Source organism: Schistocerca americana, chromosome 2, assembly GCF_021461395.2.
Source record: "Schistocerca americana isolate TAMUIC-IGC-003095 chromosome 2, iqSchAmer2.1, whole genome shotgun sequence".
NCBI classification, from domain to species: domain Eukaryota; kingdom Metazoa; phylum Arthropoda; class Insecta; order Orthoptera; family Acrididae; genus Schistocerca; species Schistocerca americana.
Genome location: NC_060120.1, coordinates 579,905,451 through 579,917,551, shown reverse-complemented (window position 1 = coordinate 579,917,551; position 12,101 = coordinate 579,905,451). Strand labels below are relative to the sequence as shown.

The following is a 12,101-nucleotide window of genomic DNA, read 5'->3' as shown; positions in this document are numbered from 1 at the left end:
GAAGTGATTCTCAGTGCATCTCAACCAGAAAAGAAAGCTTACAGTTGTCACAGTAGAGTACTATCCATTACATAGCTAATTACACAGTTTATCAGTTGAGAAGTAAATAATGAAACAATTTTTGCCTGATTTTCGGAATGTCCTTCAACTCTAAGTGGGCTTTTGCATGAGATATTTAAGCATATGCAACTTATAGGTCTGTTTTGTTGTAATAGATGCATGGTAAAAACTAGAAAGTGTGTGTAGTATGTGGGCTATGGGAGGAAGATAGTATTCATACATTCGTTTCACTAGCTGCAACCCCACCACATGGTGTCATGCATTAGGCTAGCATTGGAAAAAGAATGTAATTATTGGTAACTTATTTAATCAGTATTACTGTCTTTTGAAATAGTGGTAACAGTAATGAACAATTATGAAAAGGATAGATTGCTACTCACCATATATATGGGATGACGAGTTGCAGACAGGCACAACAAAAAGACTGTTACATACTAAACTTTGGCAAAGCCTTGTTAAGAAAAGAAAGGAAAACCCAAACATATTCAGACATGACCACTATCTCCGGCTGCTCTGTTGATATTCATCACTTAATAAATAGTAATGATCTTTTCAAAATAGTGTTGTGACTGAAACACAATGAAACCCTCTTGTATTTACCCCTCAGAAAATTTCATTTTGCTCCTCAGGGGGTAATTACTCACAGGCTGAAAACCACTGTTCTTCACAGTAATCATCCTCACTGTGTAATTTGTGAATGTTTTTTCTTTGAGGAGATTTGGGGGGGGGGGGGTGTTGAACCAGGTTCCCTCAGCCACATGAGACCAAATGAGGAGCTACTTGAATAAAGAAGCAGTGCCATCATTAGGCTTCATCTGCTGGCGATAACTGCTGGAGGGATTGGCAATGTACTGATCACATGATCCACGATCACAGAGTGCTTCTTGTATTATGATATTTTTTGTTTGTTTTCTGAGTTGGCAGTTTCATTTTTTGGACAAATACTTTAACCACTGACCTTTTTCTGTGCTCCAAGGAGTGACAGTGTATGTGCTCACCTAACTAGATTGAGGTTCTGTTGCCAAGTTTGAATCCAGGGATCACTCAATGTAAGTTCATTACCTTCTGCCCCTTGTTTTGTGCGACTTACAGCTTCTCATTGTATATCAGCTCAAATGGCTGATGTGACTGCTAAAACCTTAATGAGCTGGGTGACAGATTCCAGAGCTTGATTAAATTGGAACCTCCATCTTTGTTTATAAGGTTTGAAATGATAATTAAATGGACACCCTAGCTGCAAACAGACGTTAATGTACTTCATTGGGGACATGTTGAAAATGTGTGCCCCGACCAGGACTCGAACCCGGGATCTCCTGCTTACATGGCAGACGCTCTATCCATCTGAGCCACCGCGGGCACAGAGGATAGTACGTCTGCAGGGACTTATCCCTTGCACGCTCCCCGTGAGATACACATTCCCAACATGTCCACACCACTACATTCGTAGTGCGCCTAATAGATGTTTGCCCATCATACTCATTACTCATGGCAGATTAATCTACCAAGTCCTGTACGAGTTCGGGCATTGCGTTCGCACAAGAAGGTCAATGGCCGGGAAGCCGTATTTTAACTATATATGACGGTTGTATCTGTTCCCGAAAGAACAGTTACCGTGGATGACCATGCAGCTTTGCTAGAAATGAAATGATAATTAAATGGACACCCTAGCTGCAAACAGGCGTTGATGTACTTCATTGGGGACATGTTGAAAATGTGTGCCCCGACCGGGACTCGAACCCGGGATCTCCTGCTTACATGACAGACGCTCTATCCATCTGAGCCACCGCAGGCACAGAGGATAGTGCGTCTGCAGAGACTTATCCCTTGCACGCTCCCCGTGAGATACACATTCCCAACATGTCCACACCACTACATTCGTAGTGCGCCTAATAGATGTTTGCCCATCATACTCATTACTCGTGGCAGATTAATCTACCAAGTCCCGTACGAGTTCGGGCATGGTAGATTAATCTGCCACGAGTAATGAGTATGATGGGCAAACATCTATTAGGCGCACTACGAATGTAGTGGTGTGGACATGTTGGGAATGTGTATCTCACGGGGGGCGTGCAAGGGATAAGTCCCTGCAGACGCACTATCCTCTGTGCCTGCGGTGGCTCAGATGGATAGAGTGTCTGCCATGTAAGCAGGAGATCCCGGGTTCGAGTCCCGGTTGGGGCACACATTTTCAACATGTCCCCAATGAAGTACATCAACGCCTGTTTGCAGCTAGGGTGTCCATTTAATTATCATTTCATTTCTAGCAAAGCTGCATGGTCATCCATGGTAACTGTTCTTTCGGGAACAGATACTACCGTCATATATATTTATAAGGTTTCCAGATGTCCTTTCAGAAAGACTCCATAATTATGATTTCTCAGAAACTTGAAGCCTACACCACAGTACTTGCCTTGTCATATCTTGTTTTGTGATTGTACTCCAGGCAGTACTCGATGAGAAGAAAATATTTATGTGACTTGTTTCAGCCAGGTGGCCTTCCTCAGCCTCCTCGCCCTCTCAAATTCCATTATATATTGAATATTAGGATGGACAGAATTTTGGTATTCCAAGAACTGTGACAGCTCATTCTCTCCCCTCGTTCTGATATCTGGTTGTTTCCTCTCATCAAAAGGTCTGAGTGATATGACTCTTCTTCTCACTCTCTCCCTCTTACCATTATGAGGAAGAAACCAACAGTCCTCAAAGCTAAGAATAGTTTTTTTTTAATTTTTTAGTGTGTCTGCTGGTGATATTGGAATTTTGCATCCTGAAGGTAAGTACGTACCACCAAGTCTGTACCTTGCAATTTTGTAATCATACTCTTACGCATTTACTTAATGCAAATGGCTAGACTTTCCCTGCTTCTCCTAGTGTGTAGATGAGTTGCCATTTGTGATGCATTAACAATAAAGCAAAGCTTGTTACTTGCTTTACTTACCGTAATAACTTCTGCTGCAATTCCTATGAGTTCACATTGTTACTTTTAGTTACCTGTATTGCATCTGTTATTTATTGTGTAATCACATTATTTGATATTTATTAGACCCAGATGGCTAGTGTCTCCTTATTTTAGAACAATTTGTTAGTTTTGCGTGATGGGGAAATGAGAGTTTGTGCATGTGTTTAACTTTCCTCAGAATAACACTTTGTTTTAAGTAACTGTTATTTCTGAACTTCTGACAGTAAGGTTACAGCTAATATCTGCTAAGTTGTAATCGATGGAAAAGCCAGTAGTGAGAAATAGTAGGTTCATTTTAGTATTTAGATCATTTGTGAGCATCACTGTGAACCCATTTATTGTGTTCTGTGAGGATACAGTTGTCTTCATCCTGTTTTTTTTTTTTTTTTTTTGTAAACTGTGCCTTAAGAAACTAGATACTAACAACATACAATATGCAGATGGTAGTCTGACTAGATGTTTTATGATCGCTGGAAATATCTCCTTCGTATATCATGTCCTGTGAACATTAATGTGAAGATAGGCAACCCACAATATAAAAAAAGGTTGAACATATAAAGACAGTTTTTCGTTGCTGTAACTCTTGCTGTCAAATGTGAGTTCATCATTTTAATTATATGTTTTATGTATGTATCAGGTGCTCAGTTGAAATAAGTAGTTCACATAATATGCAAAAAAACTGGTGATCTCTCAAACTGGGGAACAATCAAGAATTGGGTGCCGTAAGGTTCGGGCTTGGGTCCTCTGCTGTTCTTAATATATATTAATGACTTGCCATTCTATATTCACGAAGATGCAAAGCTGGTATTTTTTGCCGATGATACAAGTATAGCTATCACACCCAACAGACAAGAATTAACTGGTGAAATTGTAAATGATGTTTTTCAGAAAATCATTAAGTGGTTCTCTGCAAATGGGCTCTCATTAAACTTTGACAAAACACAGTATATACAGTTCCACACAGTAAATGGAATGACACCATTAATAAATATAGACTTCAATCAGAAATCAGTAGCTAAGGTAGAATATTCAAATTTTCTAGGTGTATGCATTGATGAGGGGTTGAACTGGAAAAAACACACTGAGGATCTGCTTAAATGTTTAAGTTCAGCAACTTATGCTCTTAGGGTCATTGCAAATTTTGGCAATATACATCTCAGTAAATTAGCTTACCACTCCTAGTTTCATTCTCTGCTTTCATATGGCATCATTTTCTGGGGTAACTCATCATTGAGTAAAAGAGTGTTCATTGCACAAAAGCGTGTAATGAGGATAATTGCTGGAGCTCATCCAAAATCATCCTGCACACACTTATTTAAAGAGCTAGAGATCTTCACTGTAGCCTGACAATATATATATTCACTTATGAAATTTGTTATTAACAATCCGAGCGAATTCAAAAGTAATAGCTGTGTACATGGCTACAACACTAGGAGAAAGGATGATCTTCATTACTCAAGGTTAAATCTAACTTTGGCTCAGAAGGGGGTAAATTATGCTGCCACAAAAGTCTTTGCTCACTTACCTAATAGCATCAAAAGTCTGACAGATAGCCATATAGCATTTAAAAGGAAATTAAAAGAATTTCTGAATGGCAACTCCTTCTACTCATTAGATGAATTTTTGGATATAGTAAGTGGGTAATTTCCCCAACTCCCACAATATTAAAAATATTAAGTGTCATGTCATATTTTGTGTAATGTAATATCTTGTATAGACACCTTTTATTAACCTGACATGTTCCACATCATTACGAAGTGTCGTATTCATGATCTATGGAACAAGTACTAATCTAATCTAATCTATGTATGGCATGCATTTGTTTCTGTACACCTGTGTTTGTATTTCAGTCTGACAGGCATGACTACATTGACTAATTTCATAAAACATATTTTTTATGATATATCATTACTGTTAAAAAGTTATTATGGAAGGAATGAAGAGAAAGAAAACCAGTATCAGTAGAGGAGAACATTTTATTCATGCATGTACTTCAGTGTTTACAATGATGGCAGAGACTGATGTGGTATTTATGCAAGCAGGATCTCCTCGTAGGGTACTTTACTGGTGAAACTGGTGAGTATCCTTTCAACAACCTGCACAATTGTCTCCTCTATGGGTGCACGAATCTCTTCCATCACAATTCGCCAGTTTTCATTGATGAACTTGTTCATTGCATCTCCTGTAAAAAAAAGATCAGCAATGTGAGTTAATGGTGTTAAAACTACTGATGCTGAGGCTAATAGGTGGGTGGGAAACTTTCAGTCCTTCCAAATTGCAGGACAACTTTAATGATTCATTTGCTAGCATAGGTTGGGCTTCAATGCATGGTTAGAAACTGATACTCTTAATAATTTGTAAAACATCATTCTTTTAGGAATTGTTAATCATGGTGAAATTGAGAACGTGACACCATTTACCATGGTAACAACACACATACTTGATGATTCATGTAAACCAAGAGAAAGGGAACCAATCACCTGTATTGGACTGATGTATGAAGAATGAAAACACATAAAAGGAAACAATGTCCACACCAGCTTTTGAGCTCTTGGTGTACTTTTGCCACTGCCACGGGGGGGGGGGGGGGGGGGGGGGGGGGGAGTGCAATATCTGAAAAACTAGTTTCCTGTAAGTGTTCCTGTTCTCCACACACCAGTCCCCTATATGTGAATGGCTGCCTTCCATTATTTTACGTATTGCTTCATCCAGGAATTTGTAGTATAGTTACTTGATCATTTCCTTTTTCATTTTTTTTTCGTACATTTATTAATTCTGTAATGTGGTAGCAGTGTGCTAGCTTAACACAGATACTGTGTACACAGCTCGCTCATGTTCAACAGTGTTCTTCCAGCTACTTCACTACAGTATTGCAGGATCTCAAAGATTGGCGAGGGGATGCTGAAGCAGATTTGATATTTGACTGAAGACTTTCAATTTTGGTGATTTCTGTTGACTGAGGACTGGACCAATACTGATAAACTGCTTATTTATAGAATAATGCCTGAAGTGGAAAACAGATTTTGCATACGTTAAACCATTTCACCTTACTTTAATTTCCTGTTATTAAATCCCTTAAGTGATAGCACTGTATCTCATATTGAAAAATGTGCAGTTGATTTTGGTGCCAAATGCAACATATATATTGATACGTTGGAGCTATTTAACTAAGTAGCTATTTGAAAATTCCAAGTGAAAGAGCTGATGGAGAGCACTCACATTCCTTCCTATTTGGATATTTTGAAAGCTGTTTTCAAAATGTTCGTTAGAATGTCTATTGAATTATTGAAACAGTGTTGAAGACATTCATGACAATGGCAGTGACTGCAGAATGTTTTGAAAGCAGTTCCTGTGAATTAAAGATAATAAATAACTACTTAAGGTTGAATATAAGTGAAAGAGTGTCAACTTAGGTATGTTATCAACAGAATATGACACACCTGTTAAGCTTGACTTCAGTGACATAATCAATGAATTGAGTTTGCTGAAAGCAAGGAAATTCAAAGTAAAATTATAATAACAACACCATTCCTGGAAAGTGATAGTTTCTCAACTATTCATTGTAATGCTTTTTCCTTAATTTATAATTGGTAATTTACACTATTTATCATTTATGAGGTACAAATAAAATGTTTTCTTTATTATAGATCATACAAAAAACAATTTACAGCAGCTCTAAACATGTTTTTCTTTTATATTTTTAGTAAGTTTATACAAATCGTAATTCATTTGCTACAGTGACACATTGTTGTGTGAAGTATTTCGTATAAATATAGTTCATTTAAGTAATATTTTTCATTTATGCTTCATTTCTATTATACCTATGAACAATACAAAAAGTTGCTAAATCTGTGCAGCAAAACATTTAGAAAGATATTTTACATGTAGGAGGTAGGGAAACAGGATCACCTCAGTACTACTCTGTCCTTCAATTCCTATCTTCATACAGGTCCTTGAAACTTTTTAGGTAGAACTGTGCGGGATGGACAGAAACTATCTTCAAATGTCTGCCATTCCAGGTTTCAGCATTTCTGCAACACTCTCCCATTAATCAAAGAAACCTGTGACCATTCTTGCTTTCCATATTTATATACATTGAATATCCCCTGTCAAACCTAGTTAGTATAGATGGCAAACATTTGAGCAATATCCTAGGATGTTGCTGTTGTAGAATGACTGCTTTATCTCAGGATCCCGTCAGTGAACTGAAGTCTACAGCCTGCTTTACCTATAACTCAAACGTATTTGATCATTCTGTTTCATATCTCCACAAATAGTTAGGCCCAGGTATATATAAGTATATTAGCTGACTAATTCTAATTTAATTCTTTGATATTGTAGTTATAGTATACTATATTTTCATATTATGTAAAATACACAGTTTTACATTTTTGATCATGTAAAGCAACTTGGCAATTTTTGCACAACTTCGAAATCTTGTAAAGATCTGACAGAATATTTGTGTAGATTTTTCAGATGGTACTTAACTATAGCTGACTGCACCATCTGTAAAAGAGAGAAAAAGGGGGGAGTGGGGAGAGACTGTGGTAACTCTTAACGTTATCTAGCTGGCCATTAATGTATACATGTACAGCAAGTGTCCCAACCCACTTTCCTGGCACATGCCTAAAGTTACTTCTACACTTGTCTATAACTCCATGCTTTGTCTTCCCTGCGAAGAAAACCTCAGTCCCATCACAAATTATGCTTGATATCCCGTATGGTCACACTTTCATTAAAAATGTTGGTGTGGTATCCAGTCATAAGTTTTCTTATCTCAAGAAATACTGCATCTATCTGTATGTCTTCCAGGATGTCATGAGAGAAAAGTGCGAGTTAGGTTTCACATGACTGTTGGTTTTTTTATAACTGTCAATGGTCATTCAGTTCGATGTAGTTCATTATTTTCAAAGTCAGAATATGTTCTAAGATTCTAATATTGAACAGCAGTTTTGTGGATCACTTCTGGTACACTTCTTATAAACAGATGTGACCTGTTCTTTCTTCCAACTATAAGTCACAGTCAGTCAGTGTTTTTGCAGCTGTATCACTCACCTTTGCAGAAATGTGAAAATAAACAGTGACAGGTCTTCTGTGCCTTTCTTTTTAAAAGAGTGTTTGACAATGGAGTACTTCACTTTGCTACCCTCAATTGTGGTTCGTGAGTCAGCCAGAAGTGTTTGGGTATTATATTTTAAACCATTAACAGCCATGACCAATATTTCTTTAGTTTTGTGAGAGGTCTTTCAATAACATTCTTCTACAGTAGTTCTTGAATGGTTTAGATATTATTCTTTTGACAGCCAAATGCTTGTCATTTAGCATATCTGTATCTGTAGCCCTACACTTTGTTTTACTCATGTTCTGCAATAGTCACTGTTTACGGAGAAGCTTCTTTGCAGTGACTGTATGCCCTGAAGGATCTCTCCCATCATAAACTGTTCTAAAATGTTCATACGTATCCAGTGTTTGGTGTACTATTTTTGTAAACTTAGTTCCTCTACTTGTTCATGCTGAAAGGTAAAAGTATTAATTTTCTCCTTGTGATACAACACTATAACCTCTTTATCTACTTTACTGAGCATGTAAATCCATCTACTTGTTATAAATTCCAGTTGTGTTTTGGTGATAATTGTTGCTACAACTGCATCATGGTCACTTATTCCAGTTTCAATGTGGACATCCTTAAACAGGTCAGGTCAGCTTGATGCCATTAGATCTGATATACACTCCTGGAAATGGAAATAAGAACACCGTGAAATCATTGTCCCAGGAAGGGGAAACTTTATTGACACATTCCTGGGGTCAGATACATCACATGATCACACTGACAGAACCACAGGCACATAGACACAGGCAACAGAGCATGCACAATGTCGGCACTAGTACAGTGTATATCCACCTTTCGCAGCAATGCAGGCTGCTATTCTCCCATGGAGACGATCGTAGAGATGCTGGATGTAGTCCTGTGGAACGGCTTGCCATGCCATTTCCACCTGGCGCCTCAGTTGGACCAGCGTTCGTGCTGGACGTGCAGACCGCGTGAGACGACGCTTCATCCAGTCCCAAACATGCTCAATGGGGGACAGATCCGGAGATCTTGCTGGCCAGGGTAGTTGACTTACACCTTCTAGAGCACGTTGGGTGGCACGGGATACATGCGGACGTGCATTGTCCTGTTGGAACAGCAAGTTCCCTTGCCGGTCTAGGAATGGTAGAACGATGGGTTCGATGACGGTTTGGATGTACCGTGCACTATTCAGTGTCCCCTCGACGATCACCAGTGGTGTACGGCCAGTGTAGGAGATCGCTCCCCACACCATGATGCCGGGTGTTGGCCCTGTGTGCCTCGGTCGTATGCAGTCCTGATTGTGGCGCTCAGCTACACGGCGCCAAACACACATACGACCATCATTGGCACCAAGGCAGAAGCGACTCTCATCGCTGAAGACGACACGTCTCCATTCGTCCCTCCATTCACGCCTGTCGCGACACCACTGGAGGCGGGCTGCACGATGTTGGGGCGTGAGCGGAAGACGGCCTAACGGTGTGCGGGACCGTAGCCCAGCTTCATGGAGACGGTTGCGAATGGTCCTCGCCGATACCCCAGGAGCAACAGTGTCCCTAATTTGCTGGGAAGTGGCGGTGCGGTCCCCTACGGCACTGCGTAGGATCCTACGGTCTTGGCGTGCATCCGTGCGTCGCTGCGGTCCGGTCCCAGGTCGACGGGCACGTGTACCTTCCGCCGACCACTGGCGACAACATCGATGTACTGTGGAGACCTCACGCCCCACGTGTTGAGCAATTCGGCGGTACGTCCACCCGGCCTCCCGCATGCCCACTATACGCCCTCGCTCAAAGTCCGTCACCTGCACATACGGTTCATGTCCACGCTGTCGCGGCATGCTACCAGTGTTAAAGACTGCAATGGAGCTCCGTATGCCACGGCAAACTGGCTGACACTGACGGCGGCGGTGCACAAATGCTGCGCAGCTAGCGCCATTCGACGGCCAACACTGCGGTTCCTGGTGTGTCCGCTGTGCCGTGCGTGTGATCATTGCTTGTACAGCCCTCTCGCAGTGTCCGGAGCAAGTATGGTGCGTCTGACACACCGGTGTCAATGTGTTCTTTTTTCCATTTCCAGGAGTGTATTTCCATAATTAATGGCCTCCCAAAGTATGTGTTCTCAGTAGTTTTCATAAAAAAAAAAAACATTTAGTTTCGTATCATGGGATGTCCTGTCATACCCACCACACATTATCTTCGTCAACAACAACAACACCTACCACAATACACTTAACAGTATGTCTCTATTTTCCCCAGTGTTCAGCTTTGTGGAGTAGCTGGCCCCATGTTTGGTGGGTCTTCTCTTTTATCTGATGTATCCATCTTCTCAGTGGCCGTCCCTGTAATCTTTTTCCTTCGACTTCGCCTTGGACGATCATCCTTTCCAAGTTATCCCCCTCTTGTTGAATTATATGATGAAAAAACTGCAGGATTTACAGAAAACAAATACTGGATAACCTCTTCTCCACTCTCGATTCTTGAAGGATTAATTTGTTGGTTTGTTTGTCAGCAACCTCATATATGTCCACATCTCAAAAGCATCAATTCTTTTGCAGTCCCCTTCAGTTACTGTCCATGTTTCAGCACCCTAAAAGAAAACTGGAAACCATAGATTTCAGCTCTGTCAATTTAGTATGTATAATTAATACTCAGTCTTCCAAAATCACTCTCAGCTTCAATGCAGCATCCCTACAGAACAATTCTTCATCTTATTTCCTGGGTAGAAACCCACACACTTTCTGAACCACTGAGGCCAGGCAGACGAAGTGATAAACTTCTTCATATTCTGATCGTTCATCAGTAGCTGGTAGTGACTCACCTCTATCAATTATTATGATCTTGATTTTTTTCGTATTAACTGAAAAACCAAGTTTCTCACTTTCTGTCTCAGCTCTATTCAGTATTTCTTTCATTTCCAATTGTTATTCTGTGCACGGTGTGCTGTCATCAGCAAATCGTAAATTGCTGATTCTTTGTCATCCAGTTTGGATTCTGCCAGTACAGACATGAACATTTTTTCTCTTAACATATTCCCCATGGATGTTAAATAACACTGGTGATGGAATACACTCCTCTCGGACTTCTTTTCGTGCTTTAAAAGGAGCTGAAATAGTTTCATCTAGTCTGATTATTGCCTTACTATCAGATGTCTGAGGACACCTTGGAGTCACCTACAGTTGTCATTATCTGGACTGCATGGGTAGTTGACTAATGTAAAAAAAATCCTTTATGTGTGTACCTCACACAGAATGGTAGTAGTCCCTGATCCATTTGGGAAGACCATACAGTTCTCAACCCTGTAGTGCAAGTCATGAAAGTGACAGCTATGCAGGTCACAGAATCTTCAAAGTCTCCGGTTCAGGCCTTCCAAAGAACTCAGAAATAGAGGTCACCAGGGGTGGCTTCTGAGACAGTGCCACTGTGCAGTGGCACCACTTTTATAAAAAAGAAAGAAAGAGAAATCTATCCAAACTGTGCATAAAACATTGTTTTGGAGTATGTGTATTCTGATCTGAAGAGGCGCGTTTCATCGCGCGCTCTCTTGGGGTAGTTTTCTGAAGCTTGGAGCCAACTGCAGATTGGCATCATTTGCCCTCATAAAGTTCTGTGTGAAAGGCTCAGCCGTTGGTTTCTACATGCTTCTTATGGCAGAGATGGAGCCATAGCTACTCTGACTCAGAGCTTTACATTCCTTCTGCCAGAGAGCAGTAAAGTGCAGAACCTACAGAAACATGATCTGCCATCTAGCAATCCTGTTAGAATACATTGGGGTGCAGATTTCTTGTAATCCAGTTTTACAATCTTTCTGCAAGTTAATGCTAATGCATTCCTGAATGCTAATTAATGTTTAATTAAATTGAGTACAGAAATAATACACTTAAATAGTGTTATAAATAACAATATGTAATTTGAATATGTGATCAAAAGTATCCAGACACCCCCAAAAACATAGGTTTTTCATATTAGGTGCATTGTGATACCACCTGCCAGGTACTCCATATCAGTGACTTCAGTA

General features: G+C 40.1%; 1 protein-coding gene and 3 non-coding genes across 4 annotated transcripts in view; 1 reads left to right on the top strand and 3 right to left on the bottom strand.

Annotated features, from left to right (window-relative positions):
* Positions 1-1,342: 1,342 nt before the first annotated feature.
* Trnat-ugu lies at positions 1,343-1,417 on the bottom strand. Its single transcript has one exon. It is a non-coding gene; the product is annotated as a tRNA-Thr (tRNA).
* Positions 1,418-1,776: 359 nt separating this feature from the next.
* On the bottom strand, positions 1,777-1,851 carry Trnat-ugu. The gene has a single exon. It is a non-coding gene; the product is annotated as a tRNA-Thr (tRNA).
* Positions 1,852-2,166: 315 nt separating this feature from the next.
* Positions 2,167-2,241, top strand: Trnat-ugu. The gene has a single exon. It is a non-coding gene; the product is annotated as a tRNA-Thr (tRNA).
* Positions 2,242-5,016: 2,775 nt separating this feature from the next.
* The window catches only part of LOC124594200 (protein takeout-like), a 56,197-nt gene continuing 49,112 nt past the window's right edge, over positions 5,017-12,101 (bottom strand). Inside the window, exon 6 of the mRNA XM_047132559.1 lies at positions 5,017-5,201. Coding sequence (XP_046988515.1) covers positions 5,050-5,201 — 152 coding nt within the window. The 3' untranslated portion in view covers positions 5,017-5,049. The remainder of the gene's footprint in view (positions 5,202-12,101) is intronic.